Genomic DNA, 22,203 nt, shown 5'->3' with positions numbered 1-22,203 from the left:
TATTTTTTTTGGGACAATATTTACTTTATGCTTCAATGTAATCCAGTTTAGGAAAGTTTTCCTATACCATCTTTGATTACATATTATAAGAATAAGTGAGTTAGGGGGAGCCGAGCTTGTGTGGATCTCCCTCTCCGTCTTCTTTCTCATTGCTCCCTTCTCATCTCTTTGGTTCTGGTTTTCTAAATTGCTGTGAAGCTACGTGGTATCAGAGATTCAGAGCCTTCATTTGATCTCCAGGCTGCTACTTTGTTGTGCAATTTTGATTACTAATTGCTGATCAGACAATCATGGAAATCAAGGGTTAAACTTCTCAGCCTGATCTGTATTGCTGCTGACCTTCGATGTGATTCTTCTTCTAATATATTTTCTTCCTCTGGTTTTCCCCCCCCCCCCCCCCCTTTTTTTTCTAGCTGCTACCACTCATTGAAACTGCTGTTTCGAAATTCTGCTCTACCCTTTGCTAGTGTCTGATAAGCCTTTAATGGCTAGAGTGTATAGGCAGAAAAAGAAGAAGAGCAGCACAGGATCATCCCCAGCTGAATACGAATACTTAAGAAATGTTCTCAAGTGACAGGTGGCAAGAGTTGAGGTTGCTGTTCCTCACTTTAGCTTTTGACAAGGATAGAGAATGTGGTACAAATGGCAAGATAGGATTGGTTAGAGTACAACAGTCAGTCAGTAGGGTTTTTGGCATTATGGGAGAGGTTTATGCGGGAAGTCTGTAAATAAGCAGGGATGTCTTGCTGGGGCAAACATGGTGTTCTCAAGTGAGTGGTTAGTGCTGTAATTACAATTTTGAGTTTGCTCTAGTAATTCAGCTTCTCTATCGGTCTATGGTTATTTTCCTATGTTCTGCTACTAGCCGATGGCTTGTGGAATGAATTAAACATCTATTTTCTATCAATTATGTGTGCATTGTTGGTGTTAGTTAAGATCCAGAAGAGAAATTGTAGAAGGGAGGTAAGGGGTCTTATCAAATTGGTATCAGAGCATATCTGATCTAGGGAATGGCTAAGAGTAGAATGGATGGGAGAGTAGAAGAGTTAGAAACCATCGTGAAGGTGTTGCAGGGGCAGATGTCTGGATTTGATTCAAGGTTAGAGACTTTAACAAATCACATCGAGGTAGAGAGCCAAAGCAATCAAGAGTTTAGACAAGAATTGAGGACTTACTTTCAGAAGGGAAAGGTGCTGGAGGAGAACTCACAGTTGGGAGAGGCATCAGGAGGAAGCCCTTTGAATGTTCACAATTCTTCGTAGGAGACGCCATACAGGCCAAGTCTAAGGAGGTGCCAATTCGGGGAGGAGGTTTTGAGGGATGGCGTGAATTCTTCCTGCGGCAATTGGAGATGCCGGTGTTCAATGGAGAGGACCCCATTGGCTGGGCAGCCAAAGCAGAGAGGTACTTCAATCTTCATGGACTTCACGCAAAAGAGGGATTGAGAGCAGCAGCCATTTGTTTCGACGGACCTGCACTTTGTTGGATTCAGTTTGTGAATTGCAGTATCCACTCTCGTCATGGTTAGAACTCAAAGAAGAGATAAGGAAGCGATTTGGTTCCCCGCCGTTACGTAGCTGCATACAGGGGGGAGTTTGAAACCCTTGCCACCATTGCTAGAGAGATAGATGAGAAATGGCTTTGAGGAGCTTTCATGCTGGGTCATCAAGTTGAAATTAGGGCTGAGATATGGGTATTTGAACCCAAGACCCTAGGCTCAACTTATGGACTGGCCCAGTCCCTTGAGGCCAAAAACTTGCCATTATGGGGCCCACAAAAACCTATAAACCGTTGGCAAAGTGCATCAATTTTGAGTGGAGCCCAGTGGCTCATTACCATTAATGCTTCAAATGTTATTGGGCCCAAGTCCAGCAACCGCAATTAACTCGAATGAAGCAAGTATCAGTTCAGCCAGATCGACCAAACCAACCCAAACAGGCACTAATCCTTTATCTTCCTCTTCTTCTTCATCATCTCGAGTGGCGGCAAGCTCTAGTGGCAATAAGGCTCGCTCCAAATGGCTGACCCTAGAGGAAATACAGGAAAAAATGGATAAAGGTCTTGGCTTCCGTTGCGATGGACGGTACTCCAAGTTCCATCAGTGCCCTAATAAACAACTTAAATTTTTATTGGTGACGGATGAAGCCGACGATGCCCTAATGATAGGAATCGCAGACGATGGGGGAAAGGAATCATAGGAGGTTGAGATACTGGTAGCTACTGGATTTTGGTATAGTTTTTGGTCGGTATTGACTCCCCAAGCACGATGAAGTTCAGAGGAGAAGTTTCAGGTGTGCCAGTGGTGCTTTTGGTCAACTGTGGGGCAACCCATAAGTTTATTTCGCTGGAACTAGTAGAAACGTTCGGGCTAGAGACACGGGGGAAGGCATTCCGGGTGACATTTGGTGCTGGCAAGAACGTAAGTTGGAGTGGAGTTTGCCGTGATGCCCCAGGCCTCCAATCACCATAGAAGCGAACACTTTTGGTTCATAATGTGCTACCTTTGAACTTTGGGGACGTGGATGTGATTCTCGGAGTTGAATGGCTATCCACACTTGGAGATGTTAACAGTAACTAGAAATTACAAACCATGAGGTTCAATTTTTTTTGTTTTTTGAGAGGGGTGGGGGGAAACCAGTCAAGCTAAGTGGAGATCCAGCACTCCTCAGGTTAGAAACCACCTTCAAGAATGTGTGGAAATCACTGAAAACAGGGAGGGAAGGATATTGGTTGAGACCTATGAAAGTGTGTATAGTGGGTGACATTGAACACAAAAGTGCAGATTCAAGGGGATTACAAGAGTTGTTAGTAGAGTTTGAGGCCCTTTTTGTAACTGGTCTTCTGCCGTGTCAGACACATGATCACTCTATTCGCTTGGTAGAAGCTAGCAACCCACCAAACAATCGCCCCTATCGATACCCACATTCACAGAAAAATGAAGTGGAGAGGCTAGTTTAGGAGATGTTAACAGTAGGACTGATTTGACCCAGTGAGTCCCTACTTGAGTTTCGTGCTGCTGTTACGAAAGAAAGATGGTGGCTGGCAGTTTTGTGTAGATTATGGAGCCCTGAACAAATTGACAATCCCTGACAAGTTCCCTATACCTATCATTGATGAACTATTAGATGAATTAAGCGGAGCAAAGGTTTTTAGCAAGCTGGACCTTAAATCAGGCTATCATCAGATTCGAGTAGCTGATGGAGATGAGGAGATGACGGCTTTCCGCACTCACGATGGACACTGAGTTCCTCATCATGCAGTTTGGGTTCTCCAATGCCCCATTAACATTCCAAGCTTTGATGAATGAGGTATTCCGGAAACATTGAAGGAAATTTGTGCTTGAGTTTTTTTACGATATTCTGGTATTTGGTAGGATCATGGAGGACCATTTGCAGCATTTATGAGCTTTTTTCACTCTCTTGGCACAACATCCTTTAGTAGTGAACCAGAAAAAATGCTTATTTGTCGTGGCATGGTTGGAGTATTTGGGGCATATTATATCTAGAGATGGGGTGGCAGCATATCCGAATAAAATCAGGAGCAAATTACACAGCACTTGCTATCTTTGGGGTAAATTACATGGCACCCCCATGTAAATTACAAGTTACCCACAGGGCCACAGTTAACCTTGCTGTTAAAATAGATTATGAAATTACCCAAATGCCCTTACTTTTATTTAAAGCATTTAAAATTTGTCTTATGGTATGATGACCAATCTACCCCCATTTTAATTCTCTCACAACCAACCATTATTCTCCCTTCACCCATCTTCTGCCTACACCTCACCGGACCACCAACGCCAGAAACCACCCCAACCCTCCCCTGTTGGCGACCACCGCCCTCACCATCCCCTGCCGAACATCCATATCAATCTAGTCAACGAAAGCCGACACTGAAATGCCCATGCATAGTAAGAGGCAAGACTCGTGCTGCATTCATAGAAAAAAATTCGAGGGCAACTCAAGTTTTGACCAGGTGAAAATGGGAAACCTAGGTGGGGATCTGGGAAATTTTGAGGAAACTTAGGACTTTTTGGTGCAAGTTTCGGCATGAAGTCTTGATATGTTTTTTTAGGGAATATTTTAGGGTGGGACTCTGCATTTAAGCTAATTAGAGTATAAAGAACACATTGGCTGTATTTTGCTAAAAAAATCAATGTAGATATGTCATTCAATGTACATAACATCAATGTAGAGTTGTCTGAGAAGTACACTATAAACTTAACTACTTAAGTACATAACATTCAATGTATAATTTCTAACTTCAAAACATCAAATACAAAGTAATTGGCAATAAAAGGAAAGTACAACTTAGTGCCAAGAGTGGATCCGTCCTGTGAGCTAAGTAGTACTATGCCTGTACATCCTCTCCTCCAACCAATGAACATAGACACCCCATGACATTTTATGCCTGTGGTTGTCAAGGTAATCGACAACTGTAACTTTATAAGTCTGGTCATCAACATGCCTAAGATTAACCAGTCTGAGGGAATACACAATTTGGATAGAGAAGTTTTAATGGAGGGGGTATTTGTCGTGATATTTGGGGAAACATGAAATAAACAAAAAAATTTGAAAATTTGGGAAAGCTATAAAACTTGCCAGAAAAAGTCCCAGGTTTCCATGAAATTTTCCAGGTTTCCACAAGATTTCCCATGTTTCCCACGAAATGTGGGAATTTTTTTCCTCATGAACCAGCTGGTCCAACTGGGTTGAACCAGGTTTCGAGGTTTCGACAAAATTTCGATTGTTCGATCGAAACTTGGGATTTTTTCTGGTCCCCTAGTTTTTCGTTTCAAGATTCCCAAAATGTGAAATTTCGGTGGAACGACTGAATTTTGTTCTATGGCTGCATTCATTATTTACCCTTTTCAGTCCCAAATCTGTTTGCACTTGCACAACCCTGAACTGTTGCTACTGCAACTGCATCGGAGTAAAAGAAGAGTAGTAAGAAGCAAAAACAAAGAGCATGGCTTCATGATTTTTCGATCTCCCTATTCTAATCGGTAAGTTTCCATGGTTTGTCTCTTTCGAAACTCTTCAACAGCTCATGAATTCTTGTCTAGAACGTAATGCTCAAGATGTAGCCCTAGTTCATCTTTGTATATTATTTGTTAATAATCGGTGTGATGAATCAGCTTGACATTCCTTGTTTTCCGATGGATTGAATAACGATACCCTAATTCACTCGTTTTTCTTCTGCACATTTAGGTTTCCGGTGTAGATTTATTTTATTTTATGCGGTGGATGATATATCAGTCGATAAGACGTAGTGGAAGAAATTAGGCCGTGAATTTGTGTTTGGATTGGTAGATCGGAGATTTTGAACAATTGGGAGAGACCTAATGCCAGATGAGGACTTGTTCAAGCTTAAATTCTGCTTGTTCGATGGAACATACATCAGTCTGATCCAATATTCTTCAGCCTTGACGGCTGCTTTGCTCAAGGAAAGAATCGTTGCCGAATGGACAAAAGTTAGCAGACTCTCTTTTTCAATTAGGTCTCTCCCAATTGTTCAAAATCTCTGATCCCACACGTACAGGCCCCTGCCGGAAAATCTGATAGGGACGTTGAAGGCAATGGTTGCCAGCAGGAGAGGGTTGGGGTGGTTTCTGACGGTGGTGCTCCAGTGAGGTGTAGGTAGAAGATAGGTGAAGGGAGAATCCCTTCAGCCACCTAAGGGTTGGTTGAGAGAGAATTAAAATGGGGTGGATTTTTAAATGCTTTAAATAAAAGGGCATTTGGGTAATTTTATAATCTATGTTAACAAGAAGGTTAACTGTGGGTAACTTGTAATTTACATGTGGTTGCCATGTAATTTATGAGGCAGTAGTGGGTGGTCAAGAGTTTTGCCCCAAATATAGCAGGTGCCATGTAATTTGCTCTAAAATGAATTGCATGATCGATTGGCCACAGCCAGGAAACATTCGAGCGTTGAGGGGATTTTTAGGTCTCACAAGGCTATTCTGGAGGTTTGTGTGTGACTATGGGAGGATAGCAGCTTCTCTCATAAATTTATTGAAGAAGGATGCCTTCCATTGGGATGAGACAGCTGCTACTTAAGCATTTGAAACTTTGAAGGCAGCCATGATGTGTGTTGACTGGGTTCTAGTGTTAGCAATTCCAAACTTCTCCAAGGAATTTGTAGTGAAAACCGACGCATCGGGGTTGGGCCTAGGCGCTGTCCTTATGCAAGAGGGTCATCCCTTTGCCTGTTGGAGTCAAGCACTCTCTCCTTGTAATCGTGCTAAATCAGTATATGGAAAAGAATTGATGGCGATTGTTCTAGCAATCCAAAAATGGCGACATTATCTCATCAGGAGGCATTTCAAGGTGTGGACAGACAAACGCAGTCTAATATATTTATTGGATCAGAAAATAGTAGCAGATGACCAGCAGAAGTGGATTATGAAATTGATGGGGTTTAACTTTTAGATCACTTATGGACCGGACAGCAAGAACATGGCTGCGGACGCTCTTTCTAGAAGGATGAAGGGGATAATCAGCTTGCTGTTCTATCAGCTGCAATATGGAACGAACATGAAAGTTTAGATGATGAAGTTTGGACATCTACATGTTACAAGGCCATGGTACAAGCTCTGGTTAGTGGCTCATCTTAATTTTCTAATTATCAGTTGAAGAATGGCACCCTTTTGTATAAGGGCAGATTAGTGATTCTCAATGGATCAAAGTGGATTCCTGAGCTGCTGGCCGATCCATTCTACACCGTTTGGTGGTCATTCCGGGCACCTTTGCACCTACTAGAGACTAGCAAGTGTAGTGTATTGGGTAGGCATGAGGAGAACTGTTAAGGAGTATGTAGCGGGCTGTGACACATGCCAAAGACACGAGCATGACTCTATGAAACCTTCAGGTTTGTTGCAACCTATACGCATTCTGGACCGTGTTTGGGAAGATATAAGCATGGATTTTGTGAGTGGGTTGCCCAAGGCTCATGGGGGTGATTCCGTGCTGGTGGTGGTTGATAGACTCTCAGTATGGGCATTTTATTCCCTTAACTCACCCCTACTCAGCAAAGGAGGTACCTCTGATCTTCAACAAGGAAGTGATTCGCCTTTACGGTTTTCCAAGGACGATTGTATCAGATAGGGACAGTGTTTTAAATTTAATTAGCACCTTTTGGAAAGAACTCTTTAAAATTGCCAGAACTCATCTCAGATTCAGCAGTGCCTATCATCTTCAGACGGATGGGCAAACGGAGGTAGTCAAAAGAGGATTGGAGGTATATCTCAGATGTCTCTGTGCTCGGCAGCCGCGTGATTGAATATCTTGGCTCCCTTGGGCAGAATATTGGTACAACACAACCAATCATTGAGCCACCAAACTAACTCCTTTTCAAGTCTTATATGGGAGGGAACTCATGTCAGATTCAGCAGTGCGTATCATCCTCAAACGGAAGGGCAAACGGAGGTAGTCAATAGAGGATTGGAGGTATATCTCAAATGTTTTTGTTCTCAACAGCCGTGTGATTGGACATCTTGGCTCCCTTGGGCAGAGGCCGCGGAGTATTGGCACAATACAACCTATCATTCAGCCACCAAACTAACTCCTTTTCAAGTCTTATATGGGAGGGAACCACCAACTTTACTCCGTTGGGAGGGAGACTATTCCGAGGTGGATGAAGTTGATAGTTATTTGGCAAATGCAATCGTATTTTAGAGGAGCCGAAATCAAATTTGAGGGTGGCCCAAGATCGAATGCGCACTTTAGCCAACCGGCACCGGAGGGAGGTCAAGTACCAAGTGGGGCAGGGAGTTTTCCTCAAACTCCAACCATACAGGTTTAAGAAGTTGGCAAAATGCCTCAATGAGAAGCTCAATCATCGTTATTATGGACCCTATCCCATTATAGATCATTATGGCCCTATGGCTTACAAACTTATCCTCCCACCCAACACCAAAGTGCATCCAGTTTTTCATGTTGTTGGATTCTATTAGGAGTTCAATTAGAGTTTGTATAGGAGTTAAATTAGAGTTTGTATTCATGTAAAATTCTATTCCAAGTATACTTTCCACTTAATTATAAATAGAAGGCTTGAGATCATTGATCAGTAAGCCATTCTCCCAATATCATGTTTCTCAACATGGCATTAGAGCCTAAGTTCGATTAGGGAAGGGAGGAGAAAGAAAAAAAAAATTCTCGCTGAGGAAGACCTACCTCCATTGCCGAGACATCTCTCCAGATCCCATCGCCTCTGCTTCCGATTAGGGTTGAAACAGAGCCGTGCGAGTTCAAATCGTTTGTTGTTGAGTTTGTGAGTTACAACGAGCATCTTCGACTCTGCTGCTTTCGGTGATCTGAGAAAGTTTTTCAGATTCGTTGTTGAGTTCATGAGTTACAACGAGCATCTTCGACTCTGCTTTCGGTGATTTGAGAAAGTTTTTCAGATTCCATCTTCTTCAACAAGAACAAAAAAAAAAAAAAATTGCAACTTCCGCCATCAGACTTCTTCCGTCGCCATCACCGTCGCCGTCGCTTGCTTCCGTCGCCGTCGCCTACTTCCGTTGCCATCGTTGTTGCTTGCTTCCATCCCCATCGTCATCGTCTTTCATAGGGTGAAGAGAGAAGAACAACAAACAATTTTGTTAACATGACAACTATTGATGGTACTCCTGCTCCCACTGGCTCCGAACATTACCCCACTCTTCATTCTCTTTCTGTGAGATTTGATGGAACAAATTATTTGATCTGGTCTCGCTTTGCTTACCTGACTATTGCTGGAAGAGGACTAGTCACTAGTTGGACACATTACGGACATCACTATCAAACCTACTACCATAGGTGTTTTAAAGGATAAATGGATATCAAGTGACTCTCTTATTATGTCATTCCTTTTGAATTCCATGCATCCAAATATTGCCCGAGGTTACCTATTACTTGATACTGCAGCCCAAATTTGGAACGCTACTACTGAAACTTATGGACAGTTGGGGAATGATGCACATGTTTATGAGTTACGAAAGAAGCTTCATGAGACTACCCAAAAGGAACTGATTGTGGCCCACTATTATGCTGAGTTGTGCTCTTTTTGGCAGGAGTTGGATCATTATGGGGATTATCATCTCACTAACCCAGATGATGTGACTACTTATAGGAAGCACATTGATAAGATTCGGGTATATGACTTCTTAGCAAGTTTGATTGTGGAGTATGATCAGATTAGAGTGCAAGTCTTAAGTCGTTCTCCCTTCGTACACTAGAATAGTCTTGTGCTCTTGTTCAGTGTGAGGAAAGTCATCGATTAGCCATGCTTCATACTCCTATTATAGAGAAATCAGCCTTTACAGCCTGTTCGCACTAAATTTGATCCGGCTAAGGAGATTGTCAAGTGTGAGCACTATCATAAACCATATCATACCAAGGAAAATTGTTGGAAACTGTATGGGAAGCCTACTGATTTTGAACAAAAACGAGCACAAAGAAAGGGAAAACCAAAGGTTAATCTGGCATAATACACCAGACCAATTGCGTTGATACGGCTGCCCAAAATGGGGTTGCTGAAAGGAAGAATCGACATCTCTTAGAGATGCCCCATTCCATTATGATTGCTGTGAATGTACCTGACCAATACTGGAGTTATGCTATACTCATTGCTTCTTATCTTGTGAATAGGATGCCCGGTAGGATACTTGGTTTTAAATGTCCTAATGAGATTCTTCAGGAAGCCTCTTCTTTTGTTATTCCTCCAAAGGTTTTTGGATGCGTGTGTTATGCCAGAATCACAGCCCACCAGAGTAAGCTGGCTCCCTGCGGCCTACGCTGCATATTTTTGGGGTATTCTACTACTCAAAAAGGGTACAAATGTTATCATTCTCCTTCCAGGAAAACCGTTGTATCCATGGATGTAATTTTTCATGAGTTTTGCCCTTACTATACACCTCTCTGGGGGAGTCTCCTTAGAGGAGAGGTGTTCTTTCCGACTTTAGATCTTCCTATCACACACCAACACAACTTAAGCCTGAGTGGAAGGGGGAGACTTCGGCCAGTATACCTGAGAGTTTCTTGACTAGGGGGAGACTTCGGCCAGTATACCTGAGGACTCTAATCCTCCCCCTAGTTTGTACCTCCTTATTCTGGTCAATCTGGTTTTGAAAGACCTCAACAGTGTGTCTCACAGGAGTGGTCTCCCCCTGGCTAGGTTCTTCACATGGTTAAGAGTCCCAGAAGAGTTTCTTGACTAGGGGGAGACTTCGGCCAGTATACCTGAGGACTCTAATCCTCCCCCTACGATTTCTGAACCATGTGAAGAACCTAGCCAGGGGGAGACCACTCCTGTGAGACACACTGTTGAGGTCTTTCAAAACCAGATTGACCAGAATAAAGAGGTACAAACTTATCAGAGGAAGAAATACAACCGGCTAAAGCAGGTGGAGAAAGGTGATACGTTACAACTTCAGTCTCCTGCTCCAGAATCAATTCTACTGTTCCCCTTAAGGTATCTTCTTCTGATCTTCCTATTTTTGTTATAAAAGGGGTCAGATCTTGTACTCAACATCCCATAGCTAAATATGTTTCGTATAACTCTTTGTCTGATTCCTACCGTGCTTTTATATCCTCTCTGTCATTTGTATCTGTTCCTAAAAGTTGGCAGGAAGCCTATGCTGATAAGAGTTGGAAGGCAGCTATGGTAGAGGAAATGCAGGCAATGAAGAAAAATGACACTTGGGAGCTGGTTACACTTACTCCATGAAAAAATCATTCCTGCAAAAACTGCTAAACCTACAGTTCGAGTGCTCGGCTTCAGATCTAAAGGATCATCCACTTTCGGCTTGGTGAAAGCCTCCATTACTCGGTCATGAGTGTGGGGTAAGGATGCGGGTAGGGAAATTCCCCCCTCCCAGAGCATTGGAGTAAGCCCACTCATAAGCCGAATCTACTAGTGGTCTGCAAATGGGTATTTGTGGTTAAACAAAATATGGATGGATCAGTCAACAAGTTGAAAGCTATACTAGTTGCAAAGGGGTTTATCCAGACCTATGTGATTGATTATCAGGAGACCTTTGCATCTATTGCGAAACTAAACATTGTTAGAGTTCTATTGTTTGTAGCTGTGAACATAGACTGGAACTTGCACCAACTAGACGTAAAGAATGCCCATCTTACATGGGGAGTTAGCAGAAGAGGTCTATATGGAAATCCCACATGGTTTCTCCAATGACAATACTGCAGGGAAAGTTTGTCGGTTGAAGAGGTCAATTTATGGGTTAAAACAGTCTCCTAGATGTTGGTTTGGACACCTCCCGAAGGCAATGACTTCTATTGGGTACAAGCAAAGCAATGCTGATCATACACTATTTGTCAAGAAGTCGGGTACTAACATCACACTTCTCATTGTCTATGTAGACGATATTGTCATCATAGGGAATGATGGTGAAGAAATTCAAAAGTTGAAGGACTTTATTGGCAGAGAGTTTGAAATTAAAGATCTAGGGAAGTTACAATATTTCTTAGGGATTGAGGTGGCTCGATCAAAGAAAGGTATATTCCTATCCCAAAGAAAGTATGTCCTAGATCTATTATCAGAAGTGGAATGTTGGGGTGTAAAACAGTTGATACCCCGATTGAAGCTGGAGCTGAACTTAAAGAAAAAAAGGGAGAACCAGTGGACAAATGAAGATACCAAAGGCTGGTAGGGAAGCTTATTTACTTGTCCTACACCAGGCCAAACATCGCTTATGTTGTAGGTATAGTGAGCCAATTCTTGCATGATCCATATTTAGCTTATATGAAAGCTGTTATCAGAATACTACAATATTTGAAGGGAAGTCCTGGAAAAGGAATACTTTTGTCACCCACTGATAATCTAAAAGTAGAAGCATACACTGATGCAAACTGGGCTGGATCTCCAGACAAGAAGTCAATTTCAAGTTACTGTACCTTTGTTGGAGGTAATCTAGTTACTTGGAGAAGTAAGAAACAGAATGTGGTAGCTTTATCTAGTATCGAAGCTGAATATAGAGCTATGGTTCGTGGAGTTTGTGAGCTACTATGATTGAAAGGCTTGCTGCAAGATATTGGAGTCCAAGTTCCAAACCCTATGATGTTATATTGTGACAACAAGACTGCTATTAGTATTGCTAATAATCCGGTGCAACATGATCGAACTAAGCACATCGAAATTGACAGGTTTTTTGTCAAAGGAAAGTTGGAACAAGGGCTTATCTGCATGCCTTTTGTAAGATCTGGAGACCAAGTAGCAGATGTTTTCACTAAGGGTTTGAAAGAAAGAGATTTCCTTCCTATTGTAGGCAAGTTGGGCATGACTAATATCTATGCCTCAACTTAAGGGGGAGTGTTGGATTCTATTAGGAGTTCAATTAGAGTTTGTGTAGGAGTTAAATTAAAGTTTGTATTCATGTAAAATTCTATTCCTTGTAATTGTATACTTTCCACTTAATTATAAATAGAAGGCTTGAGATCATTGATCAATAAGCTATTCTACCAATATCGTGTTTCTCAACACATGTATTGCAATTGAAGAAGGTAGTTGGAACTGACATCATTACCCATCCCCTTCCTTCTTGCTTGGCCGAGGATTGGGAGCTGCAGCTTCTGCCAGAAGAATTGTTGGACACTCGTTGTTCTTCACAAGGTAATATAGACGTATTACTCAAGTGGAAGGACCTACCTGCTTGTGAGAACACTCGGGAGGATTTTGTTGAAGTACGCCTGCAGTTTCCAGAAATTCACCTTGAGGACAAGGTGAAACTCGGGGGGGAAGTATTGATAACCCTCTAATGGCTAGAGTGTATAGGCGAAAAGAGAAGAAGAGCAGCACAGGATCACCAGTTGCTACAGGGGATCATCCCCAGCTGAATACTCAAGAAACGTTCTCAAGTGACAGGTGGCAAGAGGTGAGGGTCGCTGTGCCTCACTTTAGCTTATAACAAAGATAGAGAATGTGCTACAGATGGCAAGATAGGATTGGTTAGAGTACAGCAATTAGTTAGTAGGATTTTTGGTATTGTGAGAGAGATTTATGCGGGAAGTCTGTAAATAAGCAAGAAGGTCTGGCTGGGGAGAACTGGGTGTTCTCAGGTAAGTAGTAAGTGCTGTGATTACAATTTTGAGTTTGCTCTAGTAATTCAGCTTCTCTATCAGTCTATGGTTATTTTCTATGTTTTGTTACTAGCCGATGGCTTATTGAATGAATTAAGCATCTATTTTCTATCAATTCTGTGTAGTGTGTGCATTGTTGGTGTTAGTTAAGATCCAGAAGAGAAATTGTAGAAGGGAGGTTAGGGGTCTTATCAGTGTCACTTGAACCAGGTTTGGAGGATTAATCATGGAATGATTTCTTTTTTCTATATAACTGCCTGTGGCTACTCTGTTTGACAGCAATTTGGTAACCAGCAAGACCTTATCTTATTAGCATCTTCACCTGCTGCTCTGAATCTTGTTCCACTATTGAGGTACCTAATTTTTACTCTTATTGCCATGCTGGTCTGATACCAGACTCTGTTCTGCTGCTTTTGCCTTCCATATGCCTCTGGATTTGGAGTATACTGCTAGTACAGCCCTTAGTTTGGCATATTCTGCTGGTGTTTTCTGTTTCTGTGCGCCTGATTTTGGAGTATACTGCTAGAACACCCCTGTTTTGACATGCCTGCTGGTTTTGCCTTTGTGGTGACTAGTACATTGTCATATATTTGAAATCCTTTTGAATTTTCATCGTGGCTGAACCTAAACTTGCTTGATAAATTACAAGTATGGATCACACCATTAACTTAAGTTGGGGTCTCTAGTTTTTTGTTATGGGCTCAAGCTGTTGAGGCCTATACCCATGCTAATGCAACCTTTTTTAGGAGAATCAGCATACCTCTGGGGAACCTTTGACAAGGTTTGACCATTTGACCAAGGCAGGCATACCATCCAATTCCAATCTAATGATCACCACACGACCACATATGATTTCACAAATGTAAAACATACTTTGTCAAAGCTCTCATTCATGATGTCCCTTGTTGTGTACCACATGGCGGAATCACACCAAGCCAAGGACCAGATCCTATTCCTGATATTGGTGCCAGGTGCAGGTATTGTTTCATGTATTCCAATAAACATCAGTTCATGTTCTTGTCATAATAGCAACCCAACCCACATTAGATGCAAAGATCAGGGCTAATATTAAAATATTTGTGTTGTGTTCCTAATTACTGGCTTTGCAAGTTAAATTTTTAAACAAAGGGCGAATCCGGTGCGGAAGGCTTCCGCTCAAGCAGAGTCCCGGGGGAGGGGGTGCAATTTTCATTTAAAGGCTTACCCTAGCAATTTTTTTATTTTTCTTCTGGGAGGCTATTTCAGTACCTTGACCTCAGGCTACAAGTGTGGTCCACCGACCATTGTGCCAACGCACCCCTAAGTTAAATTTGTACACCATCTTTTAAATTAGGGGTAGTATTAATTATGAATGTTATTGAAATATTTCTTCATACGTATTGACATTTTAATCATGTTTGTTTGAGCCGTAGATGTGAATCTTGTCACTGATGTGTGTGTGTGTATATATATATATATATATATATATATATATCTTCTTCATTTCCTCTTCTACTTTAAAGTTAACGCCGATCAAGATCTGGACAAATTGAGCCTTCTAAGCTGTCTGTTTATTTTATTCATCTTATTTGATCCAATATGGTGTAAAATAAACTAATAGATGGCATATTGCAGTGATTTACGGATAGAATCATCTTCCGGTGCTTCTAAGGAAGCTATCGATGTTTTGAGAGATAGAGCTGTTAAAGAAGAGACAACTTTAAAAATCAAGGGAAAGGAAAATATAGATGATGGTATGTTCGGTCTCTTGCAGTTTGTATTCTATAGCATGTGCATTTTAGTTTTTCATGAGCCAGAGAAGAATAACATTTTCATCCTTCCTGACCCTAAACATGCATATGTTAAACAAAAGGAAGAATGCACTATGGCTCTTGTGAGGATGAACATTATGTCCTCCCATGTAATTTTTTGATTAAAAGTTTATTCTGAAAGCTTTCTGATCTGCTGGACCAGATTAATCTCAATTAGGTGTTGGCTGAAATTTTTTTATACAGTTTTAAGCTATTAGGTTCTTGCATTCTGTTTGTTGCTTTTAGGCAAAGAAATGATGAGAATTTTATCTTTTCATGATTTCCTAGTAGCACAACTCCAGACAAGTGGTGGGAAAACTCTAAACCTTGCAGCTACTATAAACTTTGGGTTGAAAATTTAGATCCAATTTTCAGCTCACGAGTTAAAAAGATTATTAGACGTCCTTCTCATTGTTTCCCAAATGGGAATGCATTCTACTGACTTCAATATATTGCTATTGTCATTTCTAGAGAACAACAGAAGATTTGTTGACTAGTTGTTTATAACTTTTGGTTGAACTCAAACTCCTGTCTTGAGCTAACTGTTAAAAAGGGTTACTAAATGCTTTTGATGCTCTCATGGAGCAACTCTCCTTGCATGTTTTATCTAGTTTTCATCTGTTATTCTGGTTGTCCATCATTTGCAGTAATACCAGTGATTTGCTGTTAAAAATTTAATTTCTTTGAAAAGCTTTCTAGAATGGATACTTCTTGGCATAAGAATGCTGAATATAATTTAGAGATGATACCTTCGATCATAATGTGATTTTCAAGTATTTTTCCATTAGTTTGTCATTCACACAACAACATAGAGAACTCCATTAGTGATAGCTGTTCATTCAAAGTTATATTTGTAACAGAAATAACATTAAAATAACTAGAAATAACAGAGAACTGAATGAAGAGAGAAGAAGTGGTGGAGAAGAAGAGGCAATGGAGAGTTGTGCAAGGTACAACTTTCCCCCTCAGTAGTCAGTAGGATATTATATGGCTGAAAGTTTCCAAAATAGAAAGGATCTTCAAATATCTTCCAATCTGATTACAAGTACTGAAAAATGAAACAAATATTGCAATCCTAAACTAGACTTGCTTGACGTCCAAGCCACAATATTAAAAGTGAAACAAATTCAAAATAGAAAGAAATTAATAGAGAGAACAATAAGCATGTGCAAGACCCTGTGCACCTGCCATGGTACACAAGGGTCATGTCGTTTAGAATTTTTTTAATGAGATTTATATGGAAAGAGAAAATTATGAAGATCAAATCTTCCTAAAACCAACTAGAAAGAGGGGTAAAGAGAATCCGGACAAGTAGGGCATTCCCTCCTAACCTATATTCCGAATAGGAAAGCATGGAGAAGTTCAAGGAGGGGACAATTCCTAGGAAGTTTGTCTTTGAGGATGCTGGTTTGACATGGTTGTGTGGCAGGCATGTGAAGAATAAGCCTCTAACCTTAACCTCACCTTGAGGATGAATGTTCGATTTCACCCTTAGGGCAAGGTGAAACTAAGGGTGGGGGAGGGGGGAAGTATTGTTAGGGCACTAATGTGAAGGGGCACTACAGGGACAAGGGAGTTGCAGGGTGTCAAACCCGTCCAGACATGTGGGGGATAGGATGAGCTATAGGGACAGGTGGTGAAATCCTAATTGGGAGGAACCCCTAATGTTGTTCCTATGTGATTAATTTGTTAGGATTTGCTTTAGGCTATATTAGTACAGAAGAGGGTAGAGAGATGGGGGAATTGAATACTGCTTGTCAAGCAAGCATGCTTGCAAGAGGGGACGACCCTCAGTTAGGGGTAATTCAAGTGGGCACTCAAGTTGAGGAAGTCTTTTATTGCAGCCTTAGTCCATTTTAATTGTCGTATTGTAGTTGAATCCATCTAGTGAATGAATTATAAAAGAAAGGGTCTCTTTAGAGTTTTCTCAAATTTTGTTCTACCTTTGAGTTGCAGGGTTGCATGTATGTGGTGGATAGAATTACAGGGCTTTTTGCATGTCATTGTTGAGATCATTGAAGGATAATCGGGTCCTATGAAGCTCCGTATATTTCAAATTAGCCATCCGAATCCAATCAAACTAGGAGGATCCTATCTCATTATCACCTACATTCCTTAAAATTCCCAATATGTCGCTAACCCTAGTGACCAGCAAAGTTCTTGAATTATCATACTCCATTAAGCCCTAAAAACGTGTATCCAAATCTAGCCCAATTTACCAATTAGAACACCACTAAAGTTAGGAGATCATCCCTTACATCACCACCTACATTCCACTAAGTTTCATTGTCATCCAACCATAACATCTCTAGATCCAAGGCTTCCACCCTACATCATTGTAAAATATCTCTTGAAGAAGTTTTCCTATAGGGACCTATTTGATTTCTAGACATCTGGTACACCTTCTTAAACTCTCATTAGAGATACCCTTTAAACCCTGGTGAGCCAGTAACCCTAGGCAGCTCTTTGAGATTTCCCTAATTTTCCCCCATAAACAACATTACCCATCTTTCCTCAGACCCATTTGAGTTGGTTTCCTTAGGACTTGGTTAACCAGTTCTCATTCAATTAACATGGTTCAAGATCTTCAGTCTCAAATCAGATCTCGCGTAGCCAAAAAACCGAGATCTCACAAGATCTTGGCCGAGGCTGGTAAAGAATCCTTCTCAACTCAACTGAACTCAAGGGGCCATCTCGATGGGTTTTAGGGCTTAGGTTAGGCTGAAATTTTGTATTTAACTTATTAGGCCTTCTAAACATGATGGTGGCCTTAGATTTGTCAGAAAATAATTGTATATATGTGTTTTTACTTGAACCTAACTTTGAAACCAAAATGATGATGGAATGCACATACATACTTATAAATCATGAAATTTATTTAATATAATGAAAAAGCTTTAAAGTTAGATGGTACATCAAATATGTTCAATTGTTCATGATTCCACATTATGACATTACAACGTCAGTGTATTTATAAAAGTTACACCACATGAGTATAGGTGAAATGAAATCAATGACTATTTTAATTTTAATTTCTTACATGTATATTCTTATAGTGCTAAAAATTCAAAAAGTAATTTTGGTTCCATGAAATTGTAGATCGGGCAAAAATATTCGCATGCAGAATTCACATGCAAGCACCTAGTGTACAACATAATATTTGAAAACAAAATGATAGGGAAAAAAACTCACGTTTCTTGAAGAATGGCTTTAAAATCACTTGATCCTTGTTGATTACTCATTCTAGATGACCTAAATGAAGTGTTAATGTAGTGTAGGGGAAGACTTGAGCAATTTTCGGCAAAAGATCCGGCCAAAAATGGAAGAACAACAAACAGGGTTTTAAAGGTCAAGAGGAGATAAGACCTCATCTTGACTTGACGAGAGAGGGTTATTCAAAGGGTTAACTCGACCGAGGTCCCATTCAGGCTGAGATCTTGTCTCGACCGAGATCTTGGCCGAGAATTAGAACACTCTGGGTTTCGAAAGCCATCTTGTCTCGGCCTTTCAGAATATTGGATCGGGCAAGACCTCAAACCATGTCAATTAACGATACATCAACTGTTCTATGGTTCTTGTGTTTCAAGCCTAGGTATAGTCCTTTGGACTATGATGCTGTAGAAATCAATTCTAGCTTAGGACAAGTTGATTCAGGTCTCAGCCACTCTTCTTTGTTGGCTTTTCATTGGGGCTGGATTATCATGAGGCTCAGATACATTGATCAATGACCTAGAATTCTTTACAAGTTTTCAGAGAATGTGGTGTAAACCAGGTCCAGGGTTAGGGGTATTTTAGTAATTTCCCTAGACATAGGGTTTGCCCAGGAAATTCCAGCAAACAAGGATGAAGATTGTAGGCTTTCAGAGGTGTTTTTGCACTTTCAAATCCAGTCACAGTGTGAACAGGGTTCTAGCTATTCACAGGTTTCAGGTTTTTAATGTTTTAAAGGGTTTGGCTAGGGTTAGAGAAGCGGAAAGGCCTTGCTGTTCTGCAGTTCAGAGCTAATGGTGCTACTGTTCTGCAGTTCAGATTCTGAATTCAGTGAATGAAAGGTAAAGGTGTTAAGGAACCCGGGGTTTTATTGAAATTTAAAATTCTGCAGAAATCTTAAGGAAGAAGAAGTGCAGGTAAGTCGAGAAAACTATGTGGTTTAAGGAAAATAACTTTAGGATTTCTGGTAGGAGAACCGAAAAGAAAGCATGTGATGGTGTACAGGAATGGCTTGGGTACAGTTGGGCATCGATGGTACTAAGGTACTACCTTTTTTACATGGTTATCGTAGACATATCTAGTTTGAACTTCATAGACAGTGATCAATCTCATTCCTCTGTCTCCCGCAAATCTCTGGTGATCTCCACTGTCTGCCTTTGCTGATCTACCCTGGCAAGCTGTTCCATGCATGGTTTTAATAATTTCAGGCTTGGATTTCATGGTCAAAATTTATAGCTTTAGTGGTACATGACCTTCAAGGTTGATGGTTTCAGATTTTAATTTCAGTGTTCTCCAACAATTTTGTAGGAGAAAAGAAGAATGTGTTTCAAGTTTGAAAAGTGCAATTTTAGCTGAGGAAAGAAGATAAGAGTCCTTCTCCACTTGTGTATAATGAAATATCATATCACAAACTGTTCCTGACAGGACTTGTGCTTCTTTAAATCGGTTCCCCTATTTTCGAGATTGAAGGAATTAGAAGTACTAGGGGCAGACCCAAGATAACCTTGAGAGAAGTAGTGAGAAAGGATATGCATAGCTTCGGCCTTGTATTTAGTGTAGCCTCAAGTTGAGCTGATTGAAAGGCAAGGGTCCATTTAGCCAACCCCATTTAGTTGGGAAAAAGCTTGTTATTGTTGTTGTTCTCTTTGAAGTTACAAAATTTTGATGAAGAACAGATCGGTTCAATTTCATCCATGTTGACGAAAAACATGATTGATTGTTCAATATTTGTGGATTGATGTCTATACTAGTTGTGGATGTCTATTCTAAGTGGCTATGATCTTTGAGCTAATTGTTAGTCCTTTATACATTTTTTTTTTTATTTTCTCTGTTCTCCCTGTTTTTTTTTTTTTTTTTTTGGGGGGGGGGGGGGGGGAGATAATGATGCGAAAGGATAGCTGCAGAAAACCTTAAGCTTCTTATTGAAGAATACCTCATAGATCAGTTGGATTGATCCCAAAAATTATCAAACAATCAAGAGTAGAAGAAACCACCTTGTTGGCAGGAACCACTAGTACGTAGGTTCCATTCTGGGAGTTAACCTTAGGTAGTGGGAGTAAATAAAAAATGTTTTTGGTTTCCTTTCGTTTGAGGAGTCAAAGACTCAAATATGGCAAATTTCTTAACTGTAACAGTTGGATTGCGTTGTAAAACAACTTGGGAGCTTAACTAGTTAATGGTATCCAGGCAGGAGTACTAATTGATTTGCTTAATCTTTAATGTTTTATGCATTTATCTTACACGATTTCACCTGAAACGTGTATTACACTGGAGATGTGTAATGCAAAAATATCACTAAATTTCAGAATAGTTCCTTGTATCTAATGTACAATTTGCTTACCTTGTGGAGCAGGGAAGAGGAAGAAAGTACCAAAAATTTCGATTTCTATGGACACGTCTGTTTCAGAAGTCATCGATTTAGAGGATGTTGTAAGCTTATTCAAATTTCTCTATGCAAATATCATCATTTGCTTGCTTCCCATGCCTGTGCCCCCTCTTTTTACTCCCCCCTTGGCTTTCTCTCCTAATGTTTTACCGTCAACACTCAACCTTCAATAGTATGGAGCAATGTTCTTTTCTTAGTTAACTATTATTTTCTCACAGATTGCTCGGAGGACACGCAGGCGAAAAGTTTGAGTAGTTTCTGGTCCATTCAGTTATGGTACACAAAATACTGTAAATATTATGTATCATTGGTAGAGGTTCTTGAATTAGTGGATGAAAATGTTCATGTAATTAAATATTTTTGTAATTTCCCTTAAGCCAAATTGCTCTTCGGGTGAAAGCTTGTGCTAAGAAAATGATAAAGATTGCAGGAAAATCTTCTGTGGACAGGAGTCCCAAGTTGTCGCCTTGGTTTTCATTCAATTAATGCCAGCAGGTCAGGGGCCATTTTAAATTGATGGTTGAGAATGATCTTCTGTGGAGAATATCAGCCTTATTCTGAGTCATGGGGATTCTGGAATTTTCAAGGTTTGGGAAGTTCAATGTGTTTAACGAATCTCTCCTGGTTGATCAATGCTTGAGATTTGTGTTTTTTCTTTTTCATGGAAACCCAATTGGGTAAGAGGATCAAGAGAATTGACATAAAGTTCCAAGTCTGTAGGGGGAAATTTCTTAAATACATGAGATCGAGAAATAGACTTACGAAGATTTCAACCCTTCTGCTGGTAAAAGCAGGGAACTCTCTATGTTTAATGATTGAACCTGCAAGGGAAGGTTCCCCTAGGATTGCCAAGAACCATGGTTCGGGATTGTCGAAAAATGGAGTATATCTCTGTCAAGGAGGTGTTCTTGTTGGGGGGGGGGGGTTCCCATGTTCAGAATTTTTAGCTATTTGAGAGGCCTTGCTTGTTAGGAGGGGTTGTATTGGGATGTATTGAGGCAGGCATCTTCCTGTGTAAGGGTTTTCACCTGTTTTGATAGACACTTTCGAGGTTTTCAGAGTTTTGTAGTAAAATGAGGACTGTATTCTTGTTTTCTCTTCATCATTATAGTAAAACTATCACAGATCTTGGTCATATGGATGTGGATTCTTCATTTTCAAGTTTTTGTTATGTAGCTTTGCTGACAATATACATGTTAAAGCAAGCTAGGACTTCACATGAATCACATCTGCCTTGGGTGAGAAAGAATTCTCTCATCTTGCAAGAGGTAACTTGAGAATTTCTATGCTTATCTTCTGTATTTCTTAGTACAAACAAACAATGCTTCATTGGTGACAATTACAACACATTCTACTTCCATGCACCTACAGTGACCTAATGTACTACTTCACATTATCAAATGGGTGATGCTGTTCACTCACGGTATATCAGTAATATCACTGTAGGTAGTTTCTTAAACTGATTGTTTGCATGCCAATCTCAAGGGAATATCCATTTTTTAGCTGCCTCTGCCTCAGTAATAACAGTATGATTTTCAGAAGCTCCTACAATTCTGGTAGGTTTAATTGAAATCCACATGGCGTGTATCCATCGGTCACCACCACATGAGAACCACACAAGCACCATCCAATTTATACCCACGTTTTCAAATTTATTTGTATTGGTAGGAAAACGAGAGAACACAGAGGAGATTTTTTTTTTTATTTTTTTATTTTTCAGGGTTGAACGATATTCTTA

The 22,203-nt window shown here is 40.5% G+C and overlaps 1 protein-coding gene across 2 annotated transcripts in view; it reads left to right on the top strand.

Annotated features, from left to right (window-relative positions):
• The window catches only part of LOC149023643 (ARM repeat superfamily protein), a 121,965-nt gene extending 100,580 nt beyond the window's left edge, over positions 1-21,385 (top strand). The window contains exons 29-31 of one of the 2 annotated variants that reach the window (XM_089144184.1): positions 14,694-14,812; positions 20,433-20,509; positions 20,684-21,385. In XM_089144184.1, the coding sequence (XP_089000310.1) occupies positions 14,694-14,812; positions 20,433-20,509; positions 20,684-20,716 (229 nt within the window). In that variant the 3' untranslated portion in view covers positions 20,717-21,385. The remainder of the gene's footprint in view (positions 1-14,693; positions 14,813-20,432; positions 20,510-20,683) is intronic. The other variant, XM_089144185.1, reaches the window with a different exon arrangement.
• Positions 21,386-22,203: the final 818 nt, after the last annotated feature.

Source organism: Hakea prostrata, chromosome 2, assembly GCF_041222555.1.
Source record: "Hakea prostrata isolate BN-2017 chromosome 2, UWA_Hpros_2, whole genome shotgun sequence".
Classification (NCBI taxonomy): Eukaryota; Viridiplantae; Streptophyta; class Magnoliopsida; order Proteales; family Proteaceae; genus Hakea; species Hakea prostrata.
The sequence above is the reverse complement of the archived record's forward strand: the minus strand, read 5'-3'. Positions and strand labels throughout refer to the sequence as shown.